The sequence below is a fragment of the Dermacentor albipictus genome, chromosome 7, assembly GCF_038994185.2.
Source record: "Dermacentor albipictus isolate Rhodes 1998 colony chromosome 7, USDA_Dalb.pri_finalv2, whole genome shotgun sequence".
Lineage (NCBI taxonomy): Eukaryota > Metazoa > Arthropoda > Arachnida > Ixodida > Ixodidae > Dermacentor > Dermacentor albipictus.
Window position 1 is genome coordinate 124,293,945 of NC_091827.1, and position 27,146 is coordinate 124,321,090.

General features: G+C 48.4%; 1 protein-coding gene across 1 annotated transcript in view; it reads left to right on the forward strand.

Annotated features, from left to right (window-relative positions):
* Window positions 1-26,398, forward strand: part of Rrp47 (Ribosomal RNA processing 47) — a 68,469-nt gene extending 42,071 nt beyond the window's left edge. Inside the window, exons 3-5 of the mRNA XM_070522674.1 lie at window positions 4,383-4,438; window positions 24,873-24,990; window positions 26,166-26,398. Of these exons, the coding sequence (XP_070378775.1) occupies window positions 4,383-4,438; window positions 24,873-24,990; window positions 26,166-26,215 (224 nt within the window). The 3' untranslated portion in view covers window positions 26,216-26,398. The remainder of the gene's footprint in view (window positions 1-4,382; window positions 4,439-24,872; window positions 24,991-26,165) is intronic.
* Window positions 26,399-27,146: the final 748 nt, after the last annotated feature.

The following is a 27,146-nucleotide window of genomic DNA, read 5'->3' on the forward strand; positions in this document are numbered from 1 at the left end:
GAGAGGGGGACCTTCTCAAAAGCTGACACCGAGTGGTAGAGATGGCTGCTCTCCTGACAAAAACACAGTCCCCTTTGGGAGAACTTGAATCACTTTCGGCAGCCAAGTGCTGCTGAAGTCCCAGTAAAGTTATTTGTTCTCAGGGAGACGGAGCGGCGAGACGCTACTGGTATTGCGGCAGGCACAGGGGGCCTGGAACCAGTGTGTGTTGCTGGGTCCCAGAGGATTCATATTTCCCGAATCATGGTGGGCTCCTGCCAAAATTAATAGCCACTGATGAGGAGTCTTTGGATCCATTTGCGTGGCTATGGTGTTAAGCTGCTGAGCACGAGGTCGCGGGATCGAATCCCGGTCATGGCGGCCGCATGTCGATGGGGGTGAAATGCGAAAACAACTGTGTACTTAGATTTAGGTGCACGTTAAAGAACCCCTGGTAGTTGAAATTTCCCGAGTCCTCCACTACGGCGTGCCTCGTAATCAGAAGTGGTTTTGGCATGTCAAACCCCATAATTTTTTTTTATCCATTTGCGGTGGTTATCCCAAAAATTATGAGAGGTGCACTGGTGCGATTCGCTCATGACAGACCTCCTTAGCTGGTCCTGTGAGTGGCTCTAGAGTTTTCTGAATATTTAGCCAAACCTGGCCGATCATGAATCAAGAAATTTTTTTCGCTGCTGCGTTTCTTGCCATGTCTGTCAAATGGTCTGGATGGATGGATGGATGGATGGATGTTATGAGCGTCCCCTTTGGAACGGGGCGGTGGCTTGCGCCACCAAGCTCTTGCTACTATGCTGCCTAATATCCTACCTAGGTTAACCCATGAGAAAAAAAAAAAAACACACTATGAACTACCACGTCCAAATTTTCTGATACCCTATTGCGAACTGTGCTTTTGTACGTCTCCGTCCTTTGTCGTTTCCCTACTTTTCTTCCACCAATCCTCCAATCGCCTCTTACTGATGTCTATTGCGGACCTGTTTGCTTTACCACTGCTCCCGCTGAACCCAAGGGCTTCAAGGAGGCCAGTGGTGCCTAAATCGACCGCTGGATAGATGTCTTCACATTCTAATAAAATATGCTCCGTCGTTTCCCTAGCTTTACCGCAGCAAGCACATGCTTCTTCTTCCTTCTTATATCTCGCTTTATACGTGCGTGTTCTAAGGCATCCCGATCTCGCTTCGAAAAGTAATGAGCTTCCCTTTGAGTTATCATAAATGGTTTCTTTCCTAATTTCGTTTTTTCCCCTTAAGTAGTTACTCATGGCAGGTTTCTTTTCCATTGCCGCCACCCATGAGATTAATTCAGCCTCTCTGACTTTCCGCTTGACCTTCTTTGTTGCTGTGTTGCCCACCCCACAGGCCGCATACTTGCTGGTAAGCTTCCTAGTTCTTTTCCTCCACTGTGAATCAATGTTTTGCTTGTACAGATACCTGAACACTCTCCCAGCCCATTTACTTTCCTCCATATTCCTCAGCCGTTCTTCATACTCAATTTTACTGCGAGCTTCCCTCACTTCAAAACTAGTCCAGCCCATATCCCCTTGCACAGCTTCATTTGTAGTCTTCCCGTGAGCGCCCAATGCGAGGCGACCCACTGACCTTTGGTTCCCGTCGAGTCCTGATTGTACCCCTGATTTAAAGCAAACAACCGCATTTGCATAAGTAAGTCCTGGAACCATTACCCCTTTCCACATACCTCGGAGGACCTCGTACCTATTGTATCCCCATAGCGCTCTGTGCTTCATTATGGCTGCATTTCTCTTCCCCTTGACTGTTATGGTTTTTTCCTGTGTTTCCATATATCCGTTGCCTTCGTTTATCCATATACCAAGGTATTTATATTCTGTTACCCGAGGTATTTCTTGGCCCTGTATCTCCACTGTCCACTGTTTTCATTGAATACCATAACACCTGATTTTCTAACACTAAATTTCAAACCTAAATTGTTGGCTTCCTGTCCACAGATATTAGCCAGACGTTGCAAATCACTTTGCTTGTTTGCGAGCAACACAATGTCGTCCGCATAAAATAAACCTGGGAGTTGCTGCTCTATTACTGTACCTGCCTGTTTGTATGAGAGATTAAACCCGATATTACTTCCTTCTAGCGCCCTCTCCATCCTCACCATGTACATCATAAACAGCAGCGGGGATAAAGGGCACCCCTGCCTCAGTCCCTTGTTGATATGAACTTTCTCCGCGCTCCTCATCCCTTCCCATTCAACGCAAACAGTATTTTCTAGGTAAATCTCTCTCAAAAGCTGTATACAATCGTTACCTAAGCCTTCCCCTTCCAGAATATCCCACAAAATGCTGCCGTCTACGTTGTCATATGCTCCTGTAATGTCCAAAAAGGCTTTTGATATTTCAATACACTGAGTAAGAACAAACAAGTTATCATCCAAACGCCTACCTATTCTAAAGCCATTCTGAAGCTCTCCCAAAATGTCATTATTTTCTACCCATGCTTGAAGCTTTAATTTGATTGCCTGCATTGCTAGCCTGTATATTACCGATGTAATGGTCAACGGTCTATACGAGTGAATTCTGTCTTTCTCCCCCTTACCTTTATAAATTAAATTCATTCTACTTTGTCGCCAACTGTCTGGTATTCGTCTATCTTTTAAAGTTTTTTCAACTGCTTTCACGAGAGCTTCCTTACTTTTTGGTCCCAGTTCATTTATCAGCCTAACGGGAACCTCGTCTAGCCCTGTGGCTGTGCGCTTAGGAATTTTCTCTTCCGCTTTCTTCCAGTTTAAATTTGTAAGCACTAGCTCCTTTCCCCCTTGGGTCTCTTTCATGCTCTTTTTTTCTTCAAATACAACCTCGTCCTTGCCTTGGAAAGATTCGGCTGTTACTTTTTGGATGTAATTTATTGCTGCTTCTCCTTCCAGTCTGTTTTCATCTTCGTCTAGGATATGTTGTTGTATTGTTGTTGATTTCCTGCCTAATAATTTTATGTGATTCCAAAATATTCTAGGTGCGGCCTTCTTTTTCTCACGTATTTCTGACAACCAACTTTCACTTTCACCTTTTAATTTTGCTTGCACCAGTATTTGAACCATAGACTTTTTCTCCCGGTATATTTCCCATTTACCGGTTACTTCATCCTGTGGCAACTGCGCCTTCTTTGCCTGCCTGTGCTCTCGAGATGCTTTCTGTCTTTCGGCGATCGCTTCTCGTATCTCCTTGTTCCACCAGCTTTTCGGTTTCTTTTTTCCTTTCCAATGAACGTGTTGTTTCTCTTTCCGTATTTCTGTCGTTACTACACTTAGAAGCTCACCATATTCCCACCCCTTACTTGGCGACTTGCCAATTTCTTCCTCCACTCTAGTGACTATATTTGCTATTTGTTCAGCGTTCAAATTTGGGCTGGCCATTTTGCTTTCGTTGCTCTCTTTCCCAACTACATATCCCATTTTCAAAATGATGCGTTTATGGTCACTCCCTATGCTGCTAAACCCTTCCTCATCGATGACCATTTCTCTCAACTTATCATGAATTCCTTCTGTCATCAGACAGTAATCAATGGTCGATTGCCGGTTTCCCACTTCCCACGTGATCTGTCCTTCACACGTAGGCCCTGTCTAAACACAGGGTAGTAAGCCACCTGGTGGCATGAAACCAATTGGCAGTGGGTGTCTGTGGCTGCCTACAACCTCACACAAGTGCCTAGTGGCATTAGGTGCAAGCAACGAGGCACACCCAGGACATTCGACTGCAGTCAGACCACACAGCGGTACAGCCTGAGATATTGTTCCCCTTTGTGATTTCGCACTGGACAGTGAACTCTTTTCTGCAACCGATGGCACTCCGTTTAGCGCCTAACCTCCGTGGGTTAGCTTCTTTCATACCTGCTAGTGGGACATGCTGCCACAGTGATAGCTAGGTCGAGTGAGGAAGCTGTGACGTAGCGTTTCCTGCAAAAAGTACTGGAGGGACACTGTGATCATTCAGATACACTGTGATCATTCAGATACCATGGGTATAGTTCATTGATTTCTCTAATCTTCATGCTCATTGCTCCAGATTGCAGGGAGAGGCCTGCGTCCCGCAATGGACATAAAATAGTCTGGTGATGAAGATGGTGAATGAGCGTCTCTGCACATGTATAATCATTGCAAATTATTGCATTTGTAACACAATACCTTATAGAAAATGAACAATTTCCAAAGTCGCAAAGCCATTTTGAAGCCAGCAAAAGACAAATTAAATTTTCGGCACATTTATATGCTGCCCATCATACCCATGCTGGCTAAATGGGGCATGCTTGCAGCTTCCATAAGCACCAGCATTCCCTCTAGTGATTTGTATAAGAAACTCTGTGGGGTAGTGCATTGCTACTTTGACTAAAAATGAGCGTGTCTTGTCAACCTGTTTGCAGTGTACCTCTGCACGGTTGGAGAAGATCCCAAGCAGCACTCAGTGCGACGGGAATTGGTGAGCACATTTTTTCACAGGTTGTCCTTCACTATGGCCTGCACATGTTTAAATTCCTAATGATGTTTTCAAATCAATATGTATTGCTATGTGTGTGTTGTTTTACTTCTTCCAGTGGTTGCTTTACCAAAATTATCACTGTTGTATTGCTGTTGTACAAAATGTGCCTTCTGTGTTTAAAACTTTGTGAATGTTGTCTGTAATTCGATTGTGAGACAGGCACGTGGAATCACTTTGTATGCTCGACATTTATTTATTTATTAATACTTCGGTCTTGTGGCCAAGAATGGGTGGATACATATAATCGAGCCCACATAAACGAACCTGATAGTTACGCGGCATCTGTTCGTTATACCTCGAAGTTCGTAGTAAGTAGATGACAGCTCAAAAAGGAAAAAAAAATGTGGCTAATCAAAACACAAAATTTATTTGCAAAGAAGTTTGTGATGCTCATCTGTTTCTGCAGTGCGAATCCGGTGAGGGCGGTCTCCAGTTTATTTAAAGCAGAAGCGTGCTCTTTGCCGAAGCCCTTGGCATAGACAAGTTCCCTCTATGTAGCCCATTGCTACAGGCACACTTAGAGGTGCTGGCTCCGAAGTTTCATTGTCATCCGATTCCTCCGCGCCCGCACTTCACAAGCAATGCCCTTGTCCGTGCACGGTTCCACAATATCAGCGTATTCATCAGCAGAAATGAAGTCATCCCAACCAAAGTCATAGCCCCCCCACCCCCCGTCGGGGTCGAGACAACGCGCTGCCATAAATCACTGCCGGACCGATCATCTTCGGAAGCATCAGGCTGCTCAGCATCAGGCTGCTCGGCATCAGGCACTGCGTCGATGAAGCTAGCCTTGCGGAAACAGTTCTGCACGCAAGCGCCCGCCATCTCTGCCCAGGCTGCCTTCGGCATCTCAACGGCTGAATACAGTGAAACTCGAAGCGGCAAGTTGGTGGCCGGGCGGTCAACAGCAATGAGCAAGCGCTCCACAATGCGGCACCTATATGATGCCTTAAATGCACATATTATGCCCAAATCAAGCGGCTGCACTTTTGAAGTGGTATTGGGTGGCAAGAAAAATAGAGTAACCGCTGTCAGAGAAGTTCGCATGCTGAACTCTCAGCAGTTGTCGAGCACGAGCAGCATGCGCCTTCCTTCTGCATGTTGCAATCAAACTTGCCCAGCCACTCGGCGAATAAATTATGCGTCATCTGCGCCTTGGTACACAGCTCTGAAAGCAACGCAGCTTCTTTGATTTTCCGATTAAAAAGGGCACGCACCGATCACACCGAAGTGCTGTGATGCGCACTTTACTGTGCTTGCCGCCAGCACATGAGTCGCCTTGCATACCATGCGTCTTGTCCGGCAGCACCTCGTAATATAATGCAGGTTCGTCTGTGTTATACAGGTCCTGCTCCGTGTAGCTTGCAGTAATGGCTTGGTTTCTTACAAGCCAAGTGGCAACGTCTTGGTCACTTACTGAAGCCGCCTCGCCGACAACCGATTTAAATACAATCCCATGCCGCATTTTGAATCGATGTAGCCAGCCATTGCCTGGGCAGAAGTCGGGAAAATCTAGCAGGAACGCTAAGTTTTCGGCTTTGCCCAGCAACATTGGTCCACTTATCGGAATGCTGCGAGCCCATGCGTCGCGGAACCACTTAAGCAGTGCGTCCTATACGTCCGCAAGGTGGCTTTCCGCAGGCGCTTTCTGTTCGTCAAGTCAGCAGCAGAGCTTGCAATCTTTTCCTTGTTCTTTAGAATCATCGAGATGGTTGATTTAGACCCATACTTCTTCACTAACTCGCAGTTTTTAGCACCTTAAGACACTTCCTTCGTTGCCATGTTCAGTGCTTTTTGTTTCGTGACCGCTGCAGCCACGGCATTCCCGTCTGCCATCCTGAATTAATACTCGGGCCCGACTAGAATGAAACACGTAAGCAAGGAGACTAGTGTGAAGACTCGGGCCCGACTAGAACAAAGCACGTAAGCAAGGAGACTAGTGTGAAGAGGCCTGCTTTGCAGTAATGGCCAGAAAACAAAACTGACTCTCGTACGAACTGTGATACGAGGAAGTCACACCGCTCCTCGCTTCGACAACCTTGTCTCGCCAGTCGCAACTGTATCGTGACTATTCTAGACAGAACAGTTAGTGATATGTGCTCGGCTGGTGAACTCGCGCGCCACATGTTCTGTGTGTTGGCGGGCTAGCATACCACGTGTTGGAGTATATTGGTGACCTCGCACGCCACATGTTGTGCATGTTGGTATGCTCGCGCACCACGTGTTGGAGTGTGGGGTGACCCTGTGTGCCACGTGTTGTACGTATCAGTGGGCTCGCACGCCACATGTTGGACTGTGTTGTGTGCTGTTCTCGCATTCTTTTCTCTCACTTTTTTTATTCAACATGGATTTTCACGTGCTGGGGGGTCGCCCACTGCACATGGGCCACCAACGCCACGTGAGTACATCGCTCATGGCTCTTGTACCTGCAACCCCGCAAGAGCTCACAGCGAAAGAAGAGCTTCAGCGCCGTCCAGAGGACGTTGTTGACAAGTGGCTTAAAAAGCAGGCCACTACCTTTCATCCTGTGGTTGTCACCCAGCCTAAGGCCCCACTTGACAGTACCACGATCCCGGCGGCCCCTGCAGTAGCTGTGGAGCCGATGCCGGAAAACATACTGTCTCTGACGCAGGACGGATCCCTTGCTGAAAGGGTCGCAATCCCGCTGCCCAGCTTTTCAGACGATGAAGAAGTGATGGACCAATCGAGCTCGCGAAAACATGCCCTCGAAATCGAGAGCGAGGACGAGGGGGTGATTTACTCCTTTACTTTTGCGTTGATGTTATCCACCAATCAGATAGCCTCCGTTCAGTTATTTCTACCTGTTCAAAGTCTATTTTACTTTCACTGTCTTCATAACCCAAAGCTTTAAATAGTTCCTTTTTATATTCAACTGCAGGGTGAAGTTGTTTACAAGCAAGTATCAGGTGTTCAGCCGTTTCCTCCTCCTCTCCACACGCCCCACACAACAAGTCTATCTCCTGGTATCTGGCTCGGTACGTTTCTGTCCACAGTACACCTGTTCTGGCCTCAAACAACAATCAGCTTCCCTTAGAGTTATCATAAATATTTTCTTTGGCTATTTCTTGCTTAAACGTCCTGTATGTCTCTAATGTTGATTTGGTTTGCCTCTCTGTTTTCTACATACCCCTCTCTGTCCCCTTAACCTTTTTTTTGGTGGATGATTCCTTACCTGTCCCCCCACTGCTGCCTAAAGTATTTGCTTGACAATTTCCTAGTTTGCTTCCTCCACCTTGTGTCAACATTCCTCGTGTAAAAGTAACTGAAAACCTTCCTAGCCCACCGCATTTCCCCCGTTCTTCTCAATCGCTCCTCAAATGCTATCTTGCTACTACCCTCTCTGCCCTTGAAAGAAGACCATCCCAGATCCCCTTGCATTCCAAGATTTGGTGTCTTGCCATGTGCTCCCAGAGCGAGCCTACCCACACCATGTTGCCTAGTTTCCAACTATGCCCAGGTCTCTGCTTTCATACATAGAACTGCATTGGCAAAAGTCAGGCCCGGAACCATTACCCCCTTCTATATCCCTCATACCTATTGTAGTTCCACAGTGACCTACTCTTCATAATCACTGCACTTCTGTTACGTTTAGTCGTTACATATTTTTCGGACTCTGTGAGATGCTCAATTCCACTATTTATCTGCACCCCAAGATACTTGTACTTATCGACTATCTCAAGTGTGGCCTCCTGTATCTTATGCTCACCGCAAATGTTATCATTAAAAATCATGACTGCTGATTTTTCTTTGCTAAGCTTCAAGCCTAATCTGTCTCCTTCTGTACCACATATGGCCATCAATCCCTGCAGATATTCTGTATTGTCAGCCATTAATAGAATATCATCCGCATACATCAGTCCTGGTAATGACTGTTCAATCAATTTTCCTTGTTTGAAAAATGATAGGTTGAAGCCGAGTTTGCTTTGCTGTATTTTGGCCTCTAGTCCTAGTAGGTACAGCATAAACAACAGAGGTGACAATGGACACCCCTGCCTAAGCCCCCACCGAATCATTACAGGCTCCGAAACCTGCTTTTCCCATTGTATAATCACCCGGTTACATTTATAGATATCTTTTAAGAAATTGGTTACTCCATCTTGCACTTCTAAAGTTTCCAGAATGTCCCACAAGCCCTCTTGAAGTGCACTGTCATAGGCTCCTTGATATCCTGATAGAAAGTACGGATGCCATCTCTCGGCCTCTCGACAAGGTGCCGGCCGCTTCCCTTACACTCTCTCGAAGCGAGGGTGCGCCTGCAACCACAGACACAATGTCGTCTGCTAGCGTTGGGGGTATGCTGTCTGCTACCTCGACTGCTGCAGCACACACTTCCAACCTAGTGGTTTCGGCCCCGTTGGTGCTTCCGGACAAGACCCTCGCATCAAAGTTCCTGAAGGGCCTGCCACACCGCATACCTGCACAGCAGAACTTGTGGAAGATGAAGCAGCAGCAGAAGCATGCAAAGAACACTTCTACCGCTTCAGAAGCTTCTACTTCCCGGGTGGCCGGCTCCTCGCAGCACACTCCCGAGACTGCAGCCACTCTAAAGGCAGTGGAGTGTGAGGACCTCCCAGCTTGTGAGCCACCTGCGGACAGCTTCCAGCTGGTGCTGTCGAAAGGAGATCGGCACTGCGCAAGGACTTTGGAGAACGCAGCACTCCCAGTTGTGTGGGGAGCACAAGCGCCCATCTTCCCCCATGTCGTCGCGGTCGCGTCGAGAGCCGGCACAGACACAGGAGAGGCGCACTACGCCCTCTCCCGCCTCTCCCTCACTGTCGCGACGCGTGTGCACCCTCCTTCCCCGACTCGCGGGTAGGTAGCTAATGGGCGAGGAGGACATTCCCCTCGCCAAGGTAAAAAGGTACAGAACAGCGCCACCGGGGGAGACCCTCGCTCTCCGACGCCGGACCCCTAACCTGCCGGACTGGAGTACCTGCCGCAACTTTTGAGTGACCTCGTTTGCCTGACTATCCCGGGCAACGTGGCCAGCCTATTATTATTACAGAGAGTATGCCCCTCTGCCAGTGTTCTTTATTGCTGGTAGTAATGAACGTTGTTACATTTGACGCTGCTGGTGGCCTTTTTCGTTTGAACCCGACGTAGCCGCGATTCTCGCGCTACGGGTTGGGGAGTATCATGGAGCGACTGTGTGGGGCTAGATCCAGAGCTTGCCTTCAGCCCTAGCCGCACGCAAAGTGGAACCCCCACATTTGACGCTACACACATAGATCGAATTTGGCAACACAGCGAGTCTTCTGGTGTGTGTTGGCGCTAGGAGTACCCACGTTTCAGCGAACAATCGCGGCTGGCTTGTCTGAACTCTCAGATTTGTTCATGTTGTCAGATGTAGCGACGCAAAGTCGGCAACCTATTGCTAACGCGGTGGCAGCTGCTGAACAAACCGGCAGCTTTGGTTTTGAGTGTTTCACGTGGAACAGTCAGGATTGTGCAAATGCCACATTGGGGGAAGTTAACCCTGATACGAGGCATACCACGTTGGCCCCCTCGCCGCTTTGCGACGCAGACACAGAGGCGCACATGCTACTAAATAGCTCGACTCGGTCGGGCTATCTGGCATCTTGGCCCTTCGGGCAAGAGCTTGCCGCCAAGCGAGATAATGTTGCAGAACACGTTGCAAATCATGCAGAGCTTAGCCGGTGCGCTGCAAGGCACAATGCAGGCCTCGTTGCAGAGTGAGCAACCATGAATTAAGGTAGACATGCCTACCTACAGTGGGTACCACGATCGCACGAGTGCAAGTGAGTACCTTGACCGCCTGCTGTATTACCAGCAAGCAACCGGGCTTTCAGATGCCGAACTCATCGCGCACGTGATCCCGGTCTCACTCACTGACCAGGCGGCTTGATGGTTCCGGCTGACCGGACATCAATGCCGCACGGTAGAAGAGTTCTGCGCGAACTTCCACTAGGAATTTCTTCCGCCCAACTACGAGCAGCGTTTGAAGAGAGAGTTGGAGCTTCGTACCCAGCATCCGGACGAGTCCTTGCAGGAGTATGTTTAAGCAATGGACGAACTTTTTCGTCTCGCGAACCCTCTCGCCATCGATGCAGAGAAAGCTCAGTGCGTCACACAGCAGGCGCACCCCACATTCACGGCCTACTTCAGAGGATGTAGGTTTAGAGACCTAGACGAACTCGCCGCCGAGGCGAAGCGCATCCAGGGGGACATCCTCGCAGTGCGAGCATACCGTCCTCCTACACCTGGGCGCTGTCACTCGAGCCTCGCTGCGCGGGGAACGGTGGTGCAATCACTTCGCACTCATTTAGAGTCGACGCGTCGGCATCATTCACAGAGGAGCACGTCCAGCATAGTTGGGAACTATCAGACCACGCTTTGGACCCGTACACCTACGTGCTGAGAACAGTGCCGACTAATGCCGCACTAAGCATGCCGCGACAGAAACGTGACGCCGATGCGAGACCGGAGTGGACCGACGGGCACCCAGGCCACCGAGGCTTTGGCGGCCATTGCTACCAGTGCGGCTGACCAGGGCACATCGGCTGTGACTGTGGCCGGACGGAGCACCTACGGCATGAGGCATAAACGGCCGGGGCGTGCAGCGGTGCAAGAAAGAGCCGGACTGCTCAAGTCAGGGACCAGGCAAAGAATTACTGTATTTCAGCAAGGGGAAACGTAGCAGGCAACTTACAGCATTTGGCGCTGAGTGGCACCCTGACGTAAACGACCCAAAACTGAAACCGGAAGTTAACACAGGATACCACATGTACACTACTACAGGCTGAATGAGGTTCCAAAAAAGGATGTGTACCCTCTACCCTCCATTTTCTCTTTAGTGTCTAACCTAGGCAGGGCGAAGTACTTTGTGACGCCCGATGCTAGTCGTGGATACTTTCAGGTCGAAATAGACGAGCGTGGCAAAGAGAAAATGGCTTTCACTTGTAGCCGGGGGCCCTTTCAATTTAAGAGAATGTCTTTTGGTTTGGTCGGAGCTCCCGCTACGTATCAGAGGTTGATGGACCGAGTGCTAGGAGACGCGAAGTGGCAACATGCTCTCGCATATCTAGATGACATAGTGGTTTATTCGAAGACATTCGAGGAGCACTTCCGCCACTTGAGAGACGTCCTTGAGAGGTCCGCAGGTATCACGCTGAACCCGAACAAAGCTCAGATTGCTGCGAGCAGAATAGCGCTGTTGGGATTCCCGCTAAACAACGGCCGCATCCTGCCGAGTGAGGATAAGCGTGAGGCTATACTGAGATACCCGACGCCGAAAGATATTGGCGGACTGAGATGGTTTTTGGAATTGGTGAACTTTTATTGCCAATTCATTCTAGACTGCACGGCAGTGCAAGCGCCTATGACGAAGCACTTGAGGAAAGACGAATGGTGGACTTTGGGTCAAGAGCAGGAGGGAGCACTGCGGAGCCTCACATAAGTGCTCGCTGACACGGCCGAATTGCAGCTGCCCGATTTGAATAGGGAGTTTGTGATTCAAACAGACGCAAGCAACCTAGGCTTAGGTGCAATTTTATTTCAGGAGCATGGAGGCACTTTCTGACCGGTTGCATTCGTGAGTCATTCGTAGACGCCGGCAGAAAGGAACGACTCGGTGATAGAGAAGGAATGCCTCGCGATAGTTTTCGCTCTGCGAAAGTTCGACTATTACGTCGATGGAGTGGTATTCAAGATTGAGACTGACCACATGGCTCTCACTTGGTTGAGGCACTTGAGCGAGACGAGTGGCCGCCTGGCGCATTGGACACTGCTGCTGCAGTGTTACGACTTCACCGTGCGCTACCGCAAAGGAAATAGCAATGCCGCAGCTGATGCACTTTCGCGAGCGCCAGTCCGAGGCGAGGAAGAAATCCAAGTCGTAGCCCAAGTAAGGGACGCGGAACAACTGTCAATCCTGGGTGAGAGCGTGAATCACATAAATGTTGTCGGTTTCGCAGGAGTTGTCTTCAGCAGAAGAGCTGTTCGAGGCTTAGCAGAAGGACCCGTTTTGTTGAAAAGTGCTCAACGAGCTCCAGGAGCAGGGTGGCGCGGCCGCCATACACATGGAGGCAGTTGGTATTGCTGTGAGCGTGCTGGATTCTTACTTGCTGAATTGCGACGGTGTCCTGCTGAGGTATATTCCCACCGAGGACGACACAAGCGAGGCGTTTAAGGTGGTGATACCGCGGGCATTGTGAGGAGCACTGCTACGCTACTTTCACGACTCGTGCATCGCTGGGCACGTGAGCGGCCCCAAGACTTACGTTAAGTTGTGTCACCTCGCTACCTGGCCAGGCATGAAACGGGACGTAATGCGCTATGTCCGCTCGTGTCATGTGTGCCAAAGCCTGAAGCCCCGAGGCGGATGACCACCTGGTTTCATGCAGCCTATTGACAGCCAGACTCCCTGGCAAATCGCGGCGTGTGACATCATGGGACCATATCTCACCATACCGAGCAGGAACAAATTCTTGCTGGTAGTCACAGATCACTTCAGTAAATGGGTCGAACTTTTCCCCTTGCTAAAAGTGACGGCACGAGTGGTCATGGATAAGTTGATTGAGGTTTTCACCATTTGGCTTGCCAGAGCAGTTGATAATGGACAATGTGCGTCCTACTTTACTGCGAAGGTTTCTTCGACTCGTGCGCTGCACTTGGCATTAAGCACAAGAAAACGACAACTTACCACGCTCAGTTAAACCCCACTGAACAGGTCGATCGCAACATTAAGCACATGCTTGTCGCGTTCTCTGAAAGACAAGGACTGGGATACCTACCTTCCAGAGATCGGGTTTGCATTGTGATCGACAGTGAACCGCTCGACCGGGTATGCGCCTTCTTCTCTCAACCTGGGGAGAGAGCTGCTGAATCCGATGGATATAGTTCTCGCGGATTGCAGTGGAATGTCGGTCGCGCCAGCAGCATGAGCTGAATACGCGACGCACCTTTGTGCCAAGATGACGGAAGCTTTACACAAAGCATGCCATAATCTTCGCACTGCCAGGGCGCAACAGAAGGCGCAGTACGACCGCTTGCATCAGAACATCCGCTACGAAGTGGGCAATCTGGTGCTTCGACGCCAGCACGTTCTCAGCGATTCTAGCAAACAGTTCGCTGCCTCGCTGGCGCCGAAGTGGACCAGGCCATATCGAGTGCGAGAGGCTTCCTCGCTTGTTTACCGGCTCGAGAACATGAAAGGGAAGCTGATCGGCAGGCTGGTACACGTATGCGACCTGAAACGCTACGTGCTGCATGATGAGCAGTGAGTGAGAACAGCCAGAATGGAACGGCGAGCCTGCAGCCGCGCTACAACTTGCGTACAGCGCTGGGTTAAGGGGGGGGCTAAGGGGGCTGCAGCCCACGGCCTCACCTCGTACAGTAGGAGAAGGGGGCCCATTTATGCTAACCTCCTTAGTATATGGAACCATGGGCAATGGAATTTCGAGCAACATGTATGAAGCGAGAAAACCAAAACGAGCAGACGGGACCCCCCACCTAATGTAACAGCATGCGTTTAGCCTGATCATTTGGGGAGAGCTTGTCGAGCTGCAAAAACAGGAATCCCTCGCCACCCCAGTGGGGCCCTCTTTCTTATGAAGCGAGGTGCGTTTTCTTGGAAGAGTTTTCGTGGTTTCCTGTCAGTCCGTCTGTCCAGTGCTGTCTGGAGAGGAGGGGCAAGGGGGAAACACCTAAAACATGTAATGTGGGATGAGGACCTAAATCTCTCTTGCCCCTTGTCACCACCATGCCACCCTGCACTTCTCAAATAGTTCCGCCGCTGACCTTCTTATAGAAATGATGTGCTGCAGTACCCAACAGTGCCTCCAATTCGACTTTTCTTTACCGTGATGGTAATTTGGGTGGGGGAGGATGAGTCTGATAGCAGATGATGATGAGTCTGATGGCAGAGTCTAGGCAGGAGAGGAAAGAAGACGTCACACGTGCTTTTGTCCGTGTGCTGTGGGGCATGGAATGTTCACTGTTCGGGCTAGGGTTGTGGAAGAGTGAAGGGGGAAGTTGGAGAGCTGGACACAAAGGCCTGTCTCCAGGGCTCATTCCTGCCTAGTGGCTGCATACCCTCGCGCGCGCTTGACGGGAAAAGTAGGTGAGACTGGCCACTGAACTTTCCAGAAAAAAGTAGAAAAGGATGACTCAGAGGCGACAGAGGGCGCGTAACTTCGCCCTCTCCTCTTCGTTCTCGCGCTCTGCATCGACGGGGCGAAAGAAAAATCGAGAACCTCCCAGAACAGACGATTGCTCCTAGCCAATAGGAAAACGAGACCGGAACGGGAGAAGGAGTGAGTTTGTACGGAGAAGGGGGGAATTTGTACATGGAACTCTATGCGTATGTGAACGCCCGCTTTGGTGCTAGTAACAGACAGACGCGGCGTGCGTCTGTAAAAGGAAGTTGATCGTGGGCTGCGATTCAGCCCCGAGCCGCCGGTTAAGCTTGCATAGGCCCACCCGCTGAGGAGCTCCCGGGGGACACACCACTCTTGGCCAGCCACGGATCATCCAGGCAGCGTGCGCCAGTCATCGGGACGGCCACCATTAGACGCCTGTAGTCGTGACGGACTGACGAAGTGCCCGGTGAACAATTAGCATCCATTCATGCAAAAATGCTCGGTGGGAAGCATCAAAGTGGTGCATCTAAATGAAAGGCGAAGTTGGAAAGAGAAGAGCATGAAAAGAAGCTACTGAAGATGACAAAGTACCTCCTGAATGCAGCTTCCGCGGAGCAGTATGATCGCTCTACCCAGAGTCCGTGTCAAACTCCCAATAGTACCGACGGTGCTTCTGTGGAGGACTTGCCAACTCCATCACCACAGTTTCCTGGCAAGAAGCAAGGTTTGACTCATCTTGGTTGTCTGGATTCTGTGAAAACGGTGTCAACCTCGGTCGTCCATATTTTTGAGCAACCGACACTAACCGAGCCCTGCCCTGTTCCTGAGTCAGCAACGTCTATGCTACTCGGCCGGGCCCCTGCCACAGAGCTCCAGGTGTCCGGTCTGCCATGCCCGATTTCTACTACTGCTGATCAACAGGTGCCAAACCTCCCTGATGAGCCTCCTTCTACTGACAAGCACCAGGAAACAAGACTCCAAAAACCGACTCACTTGTTTCCTGTTAGTTTGGCTTCAAATAATCATGTTCCCACCCACAAAGTGTGCCTCGGGAGACGAATGAGACAGCTTCTCATTGTGGCAACAGAGAAGTACAGACACCCCCGCAGCAAGAGGTATGTTGCGAGATTCTCCAAAGTGACCCTGTTAAGTGGCCGGATGTTATTATTGACAGCTTTCGCAGTGTATGCCTTGAGAAAGGGCCATTGTATTTTCAAAATCGGGCAGAAAACTTTTCGTCTTCCAAAAGGCAATACAAAACCAAGAAACACTATATGTCACCTCATCTTTTCATGCGAAAGGCTGTAAATGGGGAGGCATACAAGTGACACTGGTTAATGTACTCGGAGTCCAAAGTTTCCGTTTACTGTTTCATGTGCAAACTATTTTCGATTTCAAGCAACCCCAGTGCTTTCACCATGCACGGCTTTTCCAATTGGAAAAGAGCAGAAGAAAAGGTTTGCGCACATGAAAATAGCATCGAGCACTGGAACTACGTGGCAGCATAGCTCGCCCGCTCTAACTTGAGCAGCACAATTGACAAGGAGCTGGTTAAGCATCTTGTCACTGAGACCGCTTACTGGACAGAGGTGTTGAAGCGTGTAGTCGTGTAGTTAAGCTTCTAGCTGAGCGCAACCTAGTGTTTAGGGGCAGTCAGGAGATTTTTCGTTCACCGAGAAATGGCAATTATATGGGAGTGCTTGGGTCGTTGCCAAGTTTGATTCTTTTCTAGAGGAGCACATCAACCGCTAAGGGAACAAAGGAAAAGGTCACCCATCATATCTGTCAAAAACCATTTGTGATAAATTTATTGAGCATATGGCAAAGGCCGTCAAGGAATGTCTCATTGACGAAGTGAAACGCGCAGAGTACTTCTCTTTAATTGTTGATTTGACTCCAGACCTTACTCACGTTGATCAGCTGTCAGTTGTTTTACGATACTAATTAAATGGGAAAGTGTACAATTGCTTTCTTGGATTTGTTACTATTGAATCGGATACCGGCTTGTATATTTTCAATACTGTGATGCCCCTCTTGACGACCAATGGCATCTCAATTGATGATTGTAGGGGACAAGCTTATGATAATGCGAGTAATATGTCAGGAAAATACAAAGGACTGCAAGATGAAATCAAACACCTGAACAAATTGGCAGTCTACGTCCCGTGTGCTGGTCATTCACTGAACTTAGTTGGCATGTTTAGCATTGACAGCTGCCTTGAGGCAGTCAAATTTTTCACTGTTATTCAGAGACTGTCTGTGTTCTTTGCTGCCTCACCTAAGCGATGGAGGTATCTTTTGAACAGCATGGGCGGAACTGGCCAGCAGCTTGTTTTGAAAAGTCTCTCTGAGGCCAGGTGGTCAAGACACGCTGAATCATGTAAGGCCATTCTGAAAAATTTCAATGCAGTCTTGTGTTGCCTTGAAGTTATATCAAAGAATGAGGAAGAAAACGGTGACACTAGGAACGAAGTGCACTCTCTCTTCAAGAAAATTACAAAACTAGAGACTGCATTCATGGCGATTTTCTGGAGTGAAATCTTGGAGCGCTTTGACAAAACGAGCGTAGCACTTCAGAAACCAGGCCTAGACATTTCAACTGCTGCATACCTGCTGAGCTCTCTAGAAGGCTTTGTTAATTCTTTGCAACGTCTCTTTGATATCTTCAAAGAGAGAGCACACTAAGTACCAATCAATGTTATCAGGATGAGGGCAAACGCATTGTTTTGAGTAAGCACCAGGACGAAAAAAGTGATAGTGCGCTACAAGGTAGAAAAAAGTTTATTGTAGAGACCTACAATGTTGTACTTGACAGTCTAGGCTCTGCTTTGCGAGTGCGAAAGGTTCAGATTCTTAAAATTGCTGACAGAAGTGTGGAGCGAGGCCTCTCTGGCACAGAAGGCTGAGAAGTTGGTGAAAACCTACAAAAATGATTTGGAGCCAGCACTGCCCGCTCAAATCGTTCAGTTTGCGAACTTTCTGAACAACTCTGTGTGCTGTTAGATACAGGACCTTTTTCTGAGCCCCCTTCGAGTTCCCCAGACCACATCGAATCGCACCACAGCTAATTGAGAAGCGCAGAAGCGCGGATGCCACATTCCAGAGGTGCACACGTGCAAACAAGTTGAAGGCCCGCACTTCGTACGCCGCCGGTGGAGCTATTCAGTGCTTGACTCTTTCAGAAAGCAAAGGGATAGCCCGGCACTGTTGCAAGTAAAGTGGGTCCCGAAGCAAGACGGCTGTGATATACTGGGAAGGCCTGGCAGCGTAGCCCCCATACGCCCATTGTGCCGATGCGTTGCAAGCCAGCGAGGCAAGACCGCCAGGAGAAGTAAGGCACTGTGAAATTCTGCCCGCCTTGGTCCGCCGTCGCCCCACCTGGCTATCGTGACGGCGCGTAAGTCAGCAAGGCAAGACCGCAGGGGGACCAAGCGGCGACTCTCTTCGCCGGGTATAACACCATCGCACGGGCGCCTACCATTGGCCGAAAATGGCGTCATCTGAGCGGGCTCGCCCATTGACCGAACATCGTTTTAAGCCGAGATCGAAGGGCTTAAAAGACACAGACCGGGAGCAGCAAAGAGGAGCATTCCAGAGATTCCTAGAGCATCCCTTGATTCATCTCTCTCAAACTTCTTGCGACGGGCCGCAGTGTCCGAGTTGCTGCCGGTCCGCAATGACTCTACGACTGTTAATTGACTCTCACTGTAAATAATGTAAAATAAACCTCCCAAGTTTTTCATCCCGACGTCCTCCTCGACTCTTACAGTGCCAGGACATGAGTCTTCTGGGAATAATGAAGTTGCTGCACGAAAAAAAGCTTACTGATGTGTTTCTGAACCTTTCTATTGCTTTGCGAATGTACTTAAGCATACCCATGGCAAACTGTGAGACCGAACGATCGTTCTCCAAGCTGTCGCTGATAAAAAATCACCTTCGTTCGAGCCTCCATGACGACCAGGTGAACTTGCTTGCTATGATGTCCATTTAAAGTGACCTCCTCCACGATCTATCCTTCGAACAGACTATATCTGATTTCGCCAAAGCGAAGGCGCGAAAGATGCCATTTTAAAAGAGGACTGTATGCACTATACATGAATAGTTCCAATAAGTTCGATGTGTCGCCTCCCAGCCTCCACGTTGCCAATGAAACGCTGAGCAGTGTAATTCAAGATATTCAGATCTTCGTTGTCTTCATTATCTTCGGCTATGCTGGCCTTGCAGCCACTTGAACCACTACCCGGCGCCCAGCAAGCGATCTCCCGGCTTGCGCAGCAGACATTTGGGGCGTGGCATGGGGAACTGCCTTCGAGCCGGGACTACGATCCGCCTCGCAAGGCCGAGCAGTGCTGCTGACTGGGCACCTTCGAGTTGGCATCAAGTATCTGCCAGTTGATGGCTACAGCAACGCAAGCCCAATGCTGAAAGCCAGCATGTGCAACGCTGCCTTGATCATGAACCTTAGTGGAAACTTTAGCAAACGGTGCCCAAACCCCTCAGGCATACCTAGGTGCCAGCATCAATGTATGGGGGGCTTCTTAAGGGGAGGAGGATGCGGGGAGCACACGCGCCCATATATAACACACGCAGTCGCGACAAGAGCTGGCATAGGCACGGGAGAGGTGCACTACGCCGTCTCCCGCTTCTCTCTCGCGACGAGCGTTCACCCTCCCTCCCCGACTGGCGGGAAGGTAGCTGACAGGCGAGGAGGACATTCCCTTTGCCAAGGTAAAAAGGTACCAAACAGCGCCACCAGCGGAGACCCTCGCTCTCCGACGCCGGACCCCTAACCTGCCGGACTGGAGTACCTGCCGCAACCCGTGAGTGACCTCGTTTGCCTGTCTATCCCAGGCAACGAGGCCAGCCTATTATTATTACAGAGTACGCCCCTCTGCCAGTGTTCTTTATTGCTGGTAGCAATGAACGTTGTTACATTTGACACTGCTGGTTGCCTTATTCGTTCGAACCCAACGTAGCCGCGATTCCCGCGCTACGGGTTGTGGAGTACCACAGAGCAACTGTGTGGGGCTAGATCTGGAGCTCGCCTTCAGCCCTAGCTCTCGCGATAAGACCGTTTCGCATTCCTGCATCTGCATGCGGGCTCCGTGTGGATGGCGGCCAGACTTCATGCCAAGGCACGCATCACCTCGCCGGTTTGCAGAAGGTGTGACGACGCCAAGACCCTCGAGCACCTACTCTGCACTTGTTCTGCATTAGCACAGGAGCACGCTCAAGTCTCTGCCACCTACCGACGGTACGGACTCCCGGCTACTTCAGACACACACCTGCTCTTCCCTACCCGCTACCACCTTCCAGCACTGGCAAGCCTGCTTGAATATGTGTACACAAATGTGCTCCTAGATTGCCACTAGACTTCGGCCTCCCATGTGCCTTGCTCGCCGACCCTCACCCCTGGGTGATGCTGATGTATGCTGCCTGACACATACACTCCCTTTCCCCCTCTGTCCCGTCATTTTTCATCCCCCGCCCTAATCCCCAACACGCTGCGCCGTGCTCCCATAAGGGCTGCAGAATTAAGCGTACTTTCTCTCACCCAAACAACAAAGAAGAAGAAAACAAAACTTCTGAACTTTAGCTGGCGCCATAGCGCACATGCCGAGACAGCGAGGGTAGAGGTAGTTGCAAAAAAGAGCGAGGGGATGGGAGGTCTGTGGCCACATGCTAACACTCATGGGCAGCGCATGATGGCGAGGAGAGGGGCATGAAACAGACAGTTCACCTCCGAGGAGGCTTGGGAAAGCACTGGGAAAACTCACTGCACAGGGTCGGAGGCCATCGTCATTTTGCATTGCAGTTTAACACCGTCCGTTTGCTGTAACCAATTGGCAGGACACAGAGACGTTCCTTATATGTACAATTTTATGCCATTGAAATAATGTATATTTTGATGGTTGCATGGCCCTTGTTCGTTTTAGGCGAACGTTCATCTTAGGTAGGGCTGTTATATGTGGGCTCGACTGTAGTTCAATGAGTTGAGTATATCACATTTATTTGTATCTAGGCCAATAGATTTTTCAAATAATCATATACCAAAATCTAGGGTCGGCCTATATTCGAGGATAAAAAAAAAACGCACCAGTGTAATTGAAAACGATAAATATGGTGCATAGAAGAGAAAAGTCAGTATCGCAGCCGCTACTATCCGCGCCAGTAGCCAACTGAGATACACGAGCGGCATCGCCATTTTGACATGTGTCATATCGGTATGGTGGCTAAGTAGCGGTGTGCGGCATGGTGTTATCGTAATGACGCCAAACAGGCGAAGCCACAAATGAAAAGTTGTGCTAGCTGCAGAAGTATTGTCAAACGTTCAAGCTTGGTGGGACTTCAGCATCGATAAGAAAAGCATCTGTCGTCGGAGGAGGTGACAGGAGACGGCTTTTGTGTGCCGCAACGAGGAGATGATAGCAATTAGAAAGCACGCAATAACACAGAGGAGCTGTTCACGCAGATTGCACTGCGTTTTGACGCTTGTGAGCCGTGCTGCACTGTTTGCGCATGCGTGGGCACGTGGATGCGAGGTTGCGTGTGTCCGCAAGCATATGAGGCTAGCAGCAATGATTATGTAGAGTTAGCTCGGCATTTTCATATTAAAAAAATACTGTTTTCATTTTGTGAACACTGTCCTCACTTTTTGTTCAGCTTACATTCAAGGTAAGTTTTTTTTTATTTTTTCTGGCTTCGGACATTTGGGGGTCGGCTTAAAATTGGGACCGGTCTAGATTCGAGTAAATATGGTAGTTGGTAGTACAGCATACATATATACAGGCATACAATAACATAGACAGCTATTTAAAAGAAAAAGATACACTTATAAGCTTTCTTTAACATCAACTGTAAAAATGAGCAACGGAAGTTATGAAAAAAACTTAGTAAAATAATGGTTAATTCAGGTGCGACTCAAATAATGACCGATCTAATATCTGTGGGGAGTGAAACGAATAGTGTAGTGCAATCTACGTTAGCACGACCAACTGCTTTGGAATTTACAATGACGTGTATAAAATATAATATACAATTTAACAAACTTCAGTATTGGGATTCGACTTGATTGCTGGCTGTTCTCGCTACTGTCGTTGCTTAAAGGGCCCCTGAAACGATTCGGACAAATTTTGTAGGAGACGCATAGGATACAGCTAAAGTTAATCATTCGCACCACAATTTGCGTGAAACGTCTCATATTAAGAGAGCTACATACAATTACAAGTTACCCTCCTCCATAGTCATGCATTTTCTCCTCAACTCGTTTGCCGAGTGATCGCAGCTAAGCTCCGCCTTCACTGGCTCTGCGTCATGATGGCAGGTCGTGCGGTCGTCTTCCGGTTCTCTAGGAGCAAGCGCGCAAGGCCTCTCCAAACTCTCCGCCAGCTGCTCGGCAGTCGACCCCAAGCAAGAGCTATCGAAGCAGCGTGCATTGCGAGCATTCTGTCGCAGCACCGAATGTGTCTGGTATTCTGGTAACCACAGGCAAGCTGGGCGTTTTGGCAGATGGCTGGAGGCATAAACTCAAGCTGATGAAGGAACTTTAGCCTAGATGTACGTGAGCAGCCTGATCGATCTGCACGGTCCAGCCACCTGTTGACGCAGAGCTTAACCAGCCAAACAAAGCACTAATATTGCTCTAACCAAGTGTAAAACATTTTAAACATTTACAAAAACAATGTGTTAACCATTACACCCCTGCAAAAAATTTACGCCAGCAGCAACGAATACATTTTGTTACTGCTACTGTGCGTGGTTGAACTCTGTGCCACCGGGTGGCTGCACCATGCAGACCATTCACATTTGCGCTTCTGCTCACCCTGTGAAACTACACGGTCAAACGGCCAGGCCCTGTCTCCTTGCGCTTGCGTTGACCCTAATACTGGACTCGGGAAACGCTATTGCATTAGTAATCTACCGGTGTAAAGTGGTGGTCGCAAACGCGCAAATCCTGGCGCCGATTGGATAGTGGCAGTCCAATGCGCTGCAGCCAGTTCGCTCGTCTGCTGCCTTGCAGAGGGATACGATGTCGCAGCTTTAACATATTGCCAGTCGCTATGTTTGCAGTCCACAACGCAACAAAGTCGAATCATATTGCTCATGAGAAGACTGAGACTGATTTTGACCACGGAGCTCTCGTCAAAATGGAGCACGTTGTAACACAAGGAGAGGACACTTGCTGTGTGCAGGAAGTGCTTAAGTGTAGTGTGAAATTGTTCTTGTGCATTCTCTTTCTGTTACTTTCTTTTTATAGAAACAAATTAACTAACATTCCAACTATTACGAACATCACCATAAAGGTGGAAAAAATTATCGATGATGCGCCCTGGGCAGTGAATTGGGTAGCTTGCCCTACTGATGTCAATTGGGTGATTTACGTCATACGGGTAGGGGCTGCTGAAAATTCCGCCGATCAGTGTGCTGCGATTGGTAGTGATGTACATTTTTAAAACCTTATAATAAATTACACACTTTACGCTGAGCACTTAGATGCGTCAATTAATGATCAGAAGGACCTGCTCCAACGACTCAGTACGTATGTAGAAAATCCTCAGAATCGTTTCAGGGTCCCTTTAAGTGTTGTTCCATTTTCTCGACACAAGATTGCCTAAATAATAAGCTTGATTCTTTAATTCGTTATTTCTGGTACAAGGTATTTCCTTCAATGCATGCGTCACCACCACTCGGTGACAGTATAACGCATAATTCTTTCCTGTAGCGTAAAAAAATTAATGGGATGTAAAAGTAAACTTGGTTGTCACTGAAAAAAATGGCGCATTATGTGATCAATTGTTTTATTTAATTTTTTATTTATGTTAATCACCACAGTGCTTAATGAGAGGCATTATTGCTCGAGCGGGGGGGGGGGGGCTACAACAGATAATGAACTATGTGCATACACAGACCAGCAATATAATGGCAGGAAAGGCAAAATAAAGTTATTGAGATAGGAAAGGAGCAACACTTATGAGAACTTCCGCAAAAATGAGTGGAATGCTTCTTGTGACACACATTTTTCAATACCTTTGGGCAGGTTGTGCCACTCCACAGTTTTGTGTGTGAGAAGAAATTTTTTAATTAAGGATCGATAAGAAAGCTGTTATTTCATCCCATTGAGTCGTTTTTGGCACGCTATGCCCTGCGTATATTTTAAAATGTTCTTGTAGCATGCAAAATATGGAAAGTGCCTTGTGATTACGCATCCGCCCATTACGACGCACCAGCGGGTGTCGCCCAGGATCACCCAGAAGTGATTCGAAGGAGCTAACTTCACTCAATGCCTGGCAGTGGCAAGCTGTCGGTGTTGGGGTTGTCTTCTGCTGACGGCAAGTTGCGTGATCTGCATGATAATCGCAGCCTAAGCAATGACCTTATGGTTGTTGTGTCCGGCTATGAGGGAAGCAGAAGATGCAATAGCAGCTTCTCCATCTGAAGTCATGCACTTAACTAAAAAATTATTCAGACAAGTTCCTGAGGTTGACGAAATGGGCAACAACAAAGTTTCTGAAGAAGTCACCATCTGTTGCTCCGAGACTTAGAATTTTGAAGTTCACAGGTTGGCAGGTATGATCATATAGGTGTGATTGTACATGCCAGTTTTTTTAACAGCGTGGCTAATGTTATACGTTATATGTTAGGCTATAACACACACACACAGAGAGAGAGAGAGATTACGCCATCATTTATTGTTTGGTTGCATGGAACATAGGCAAGCCCACTGGCGCTGCTTTATGGTCAAAATGTAGGGAAGCAGAAGATGCAATTGCAGCTTCTCCATCTGAAGTCATGCACTTAACTAAAAAATTATCAAGTTGTTTAGTATGAAGCATGCATTTGTTTATTTAATGTTCTCTAGTTAGCCAGGTAGTTGGTACTCAAAACTGCTTGGCTATGGCTTGGATTGTCTGCAGCATGAGCAAATGCAGTGGCCACTGTGGGTAATAAATGAATGTAACTGCTGCTGCAGTAAAATTTACTGTACCTATAGACAAGCTGCATGCTTGTAATAAAGACAAACGGTGATGCACAGTGCAGGAATAGAGTGGACGACACTCTTCTTTTTTGTCTAGCCATTTAGCAATTTAGAACTTCTGAAAACTTGATGATAGGTACTACTTGTGCATTATGAGGAAAGTCATGCCAGTGGAGTCTTTGAAAAATGTATCTTGTCCTTTGCCACTTCGTTTTCTTAGCATCATGTTCTGCAGCTTGTCTATAGTATGTGGATGACTTGAACTTCCTGCATGCAGGACCGTGTGAAGGAGTACATGACGCGGGCCAAGCAGATTGCTGACAAAGCCAAGGCGCCTAAGTTGGTCGCCGGGGCTGCCCAACGCTTTGTGCGCAATGCCCTCTGGACACCCTCGGGTGAGTGTTCAGCATGCACTGGGGCTTTGCTGTTGGTAGTGCACATGCCTAGCAAGCAGAGCAAGAATATTTTGAGCTGTTTCTTGACACCACCTGCCATTGCTTGCCTGAAAGCAGTTGCGTCCACAGAACAACTTTGACAAATCCAAGCCGATAGCTTTTTTAAAAAACATGAAATTGCAAAACAGCAGGGTCAGTAGAATCTCGGTGATACAATCATGGCTTGTACGAATTTCGGGGTAATATGAATTTTTCGATCGCCCCGGCCAAGGTCCATTGGCCTACAACATGCCATAGCATGGTTGTTGCAAACGGATTGTCGCCCCCCGGTGTTTGACATGAACAGACGTCGCCCCACAGACCACCTCACGTCTGGCCACAGAATAGAACGGCACAAAGTCACGCGCCACCGGTTTGGCAGGTTGCTAGTGTCACCCACCAGCTGCGCCTTACATAGCCTTGGAGATGGTGCACGCAACATGGTTTGAATGTGTGCAGTCTTGGAGGCCCTGATGCACCTTTGTGTGCCTTAGTGGAGTCCGGAAAGGATCGACACAAGGTACGCGCTGACTGTACAGGCAAAGGCACCGTGCATGAGCTCAAGTCTGAGACACAAAGGTGTCGGCAGACAAGAGGAAAGCGTGTGTACCTGGTGCTGTTCTGGAATTCCTGCGCTCCTGTGATGGGCCGCCGACAGCGGCTAGGTCTAGCTAGGCCGCGACGTGAGCCCTATTGCCAACAACCGTCGTGAGTGGATAGGGGGAATATCATAGGGATGGCAGAACAGGTGAATTCCTGTGCATTCCTCAATCCCCACACCAGTTATAGCATGTCTTTTCTCGGTTTTTGCTAACTTTTAGTTTTCATCGCAACACTATGCGAGTTCCTGCTTCCCTTCAATGAAGTTCACCTGTAAATCCACAGCGTTCTTGTGCCTTTCTTTTTTGTCGTCTAAATGCAAATTCTATGCTGGCTGTAGCGCTTGAACGTAACGTTACTGTCCTTTAAACAGCGGTGTCCTTTTTCCACAAACACTGCTACAAGCACTGTTTGCAAAGACTCTACGTTGGCAGCCATTTCTGTACCTTGCCGTGGCATTGTTTTCTATTGTAAGCCTTTTTTTCCTATCGTAATCGCATAGTGCGATATTTTATTGTGCCTTTTGCCTTGTGCAGATGACAGCCAGAAAGACAGCCAAGAGCCACCACGGAAAAAGCGCCGGTGATCGTCCAGACATCTTTCCCGTTGGGGACAGTGCATGCCATGCGGAGTGGCTTCATCTTAGCAGCAAGGAAGCAGCCTGCACAGTTGGCAACATCGTCAGAATCATGAGCACAAAAGGACTACCAAATCAGCTAGCCATGGGCCAAATCAAAATGTTGATCTGATTAAAATTTTTGTCTTGGTAGGTTTATGAGCAGAATAACAGAGAATTGAGTTATATATAACCTTGTCATATAACTTTTTCTGTGTTTTGTAGTGCTGAAATACAGTAGTGTGCAGTGTAAAAATGTCGGCCATTCACTCCTTTCGTGCTAGCCTTTGTCCATGCGTTTCTGATAAAAATAGCCAAGAATGTGCTCAACTCGTCGGCAGTGTTTTCAATTTCTAATCAAGGATGCTTATTTTTTTTTATAATGCTGTTAAGCTTCACTTTTACAATAAATGGTTGAAATTTGTATAAATAAGCACTTGAAATGGTGTCTACATTATTTTATAAAGAATAGTGCAGTGAAAAATTTGGCCATTTGTAGTTGGGATTGGGGTAGTAGTGTGGCACAGAAGGAGTCATTTTGCAAAGGTGCTGGCTCTGCTTCCTCCTCAACAACCAATCCTCTTGCAGACAGTCTAAGCAGTTGTGCATGTTTGTCATCGGTGAGGAAAATGGGGTCAGCCTAAGGGGCTGTCACTACCACATTATAAATATAGCAGCTTCATTTTATGTTGTCATCTATCAGCCAAGAAGCTCTGCTAGTTGCTACCTGCAACTAGCCGAACTTGGTCGGGCTTGCCTTGTTTTGTATAACAATTTTGTTCCACTTCATGCTGATAGTACTCAAGCAAACATGAAAACAATTGGGTGAAAAGAGCATAATGTGTGCAGGTAACTAGTTAGACATAAACTAGAAACAGATCATCGTATTTTCATGAATGTA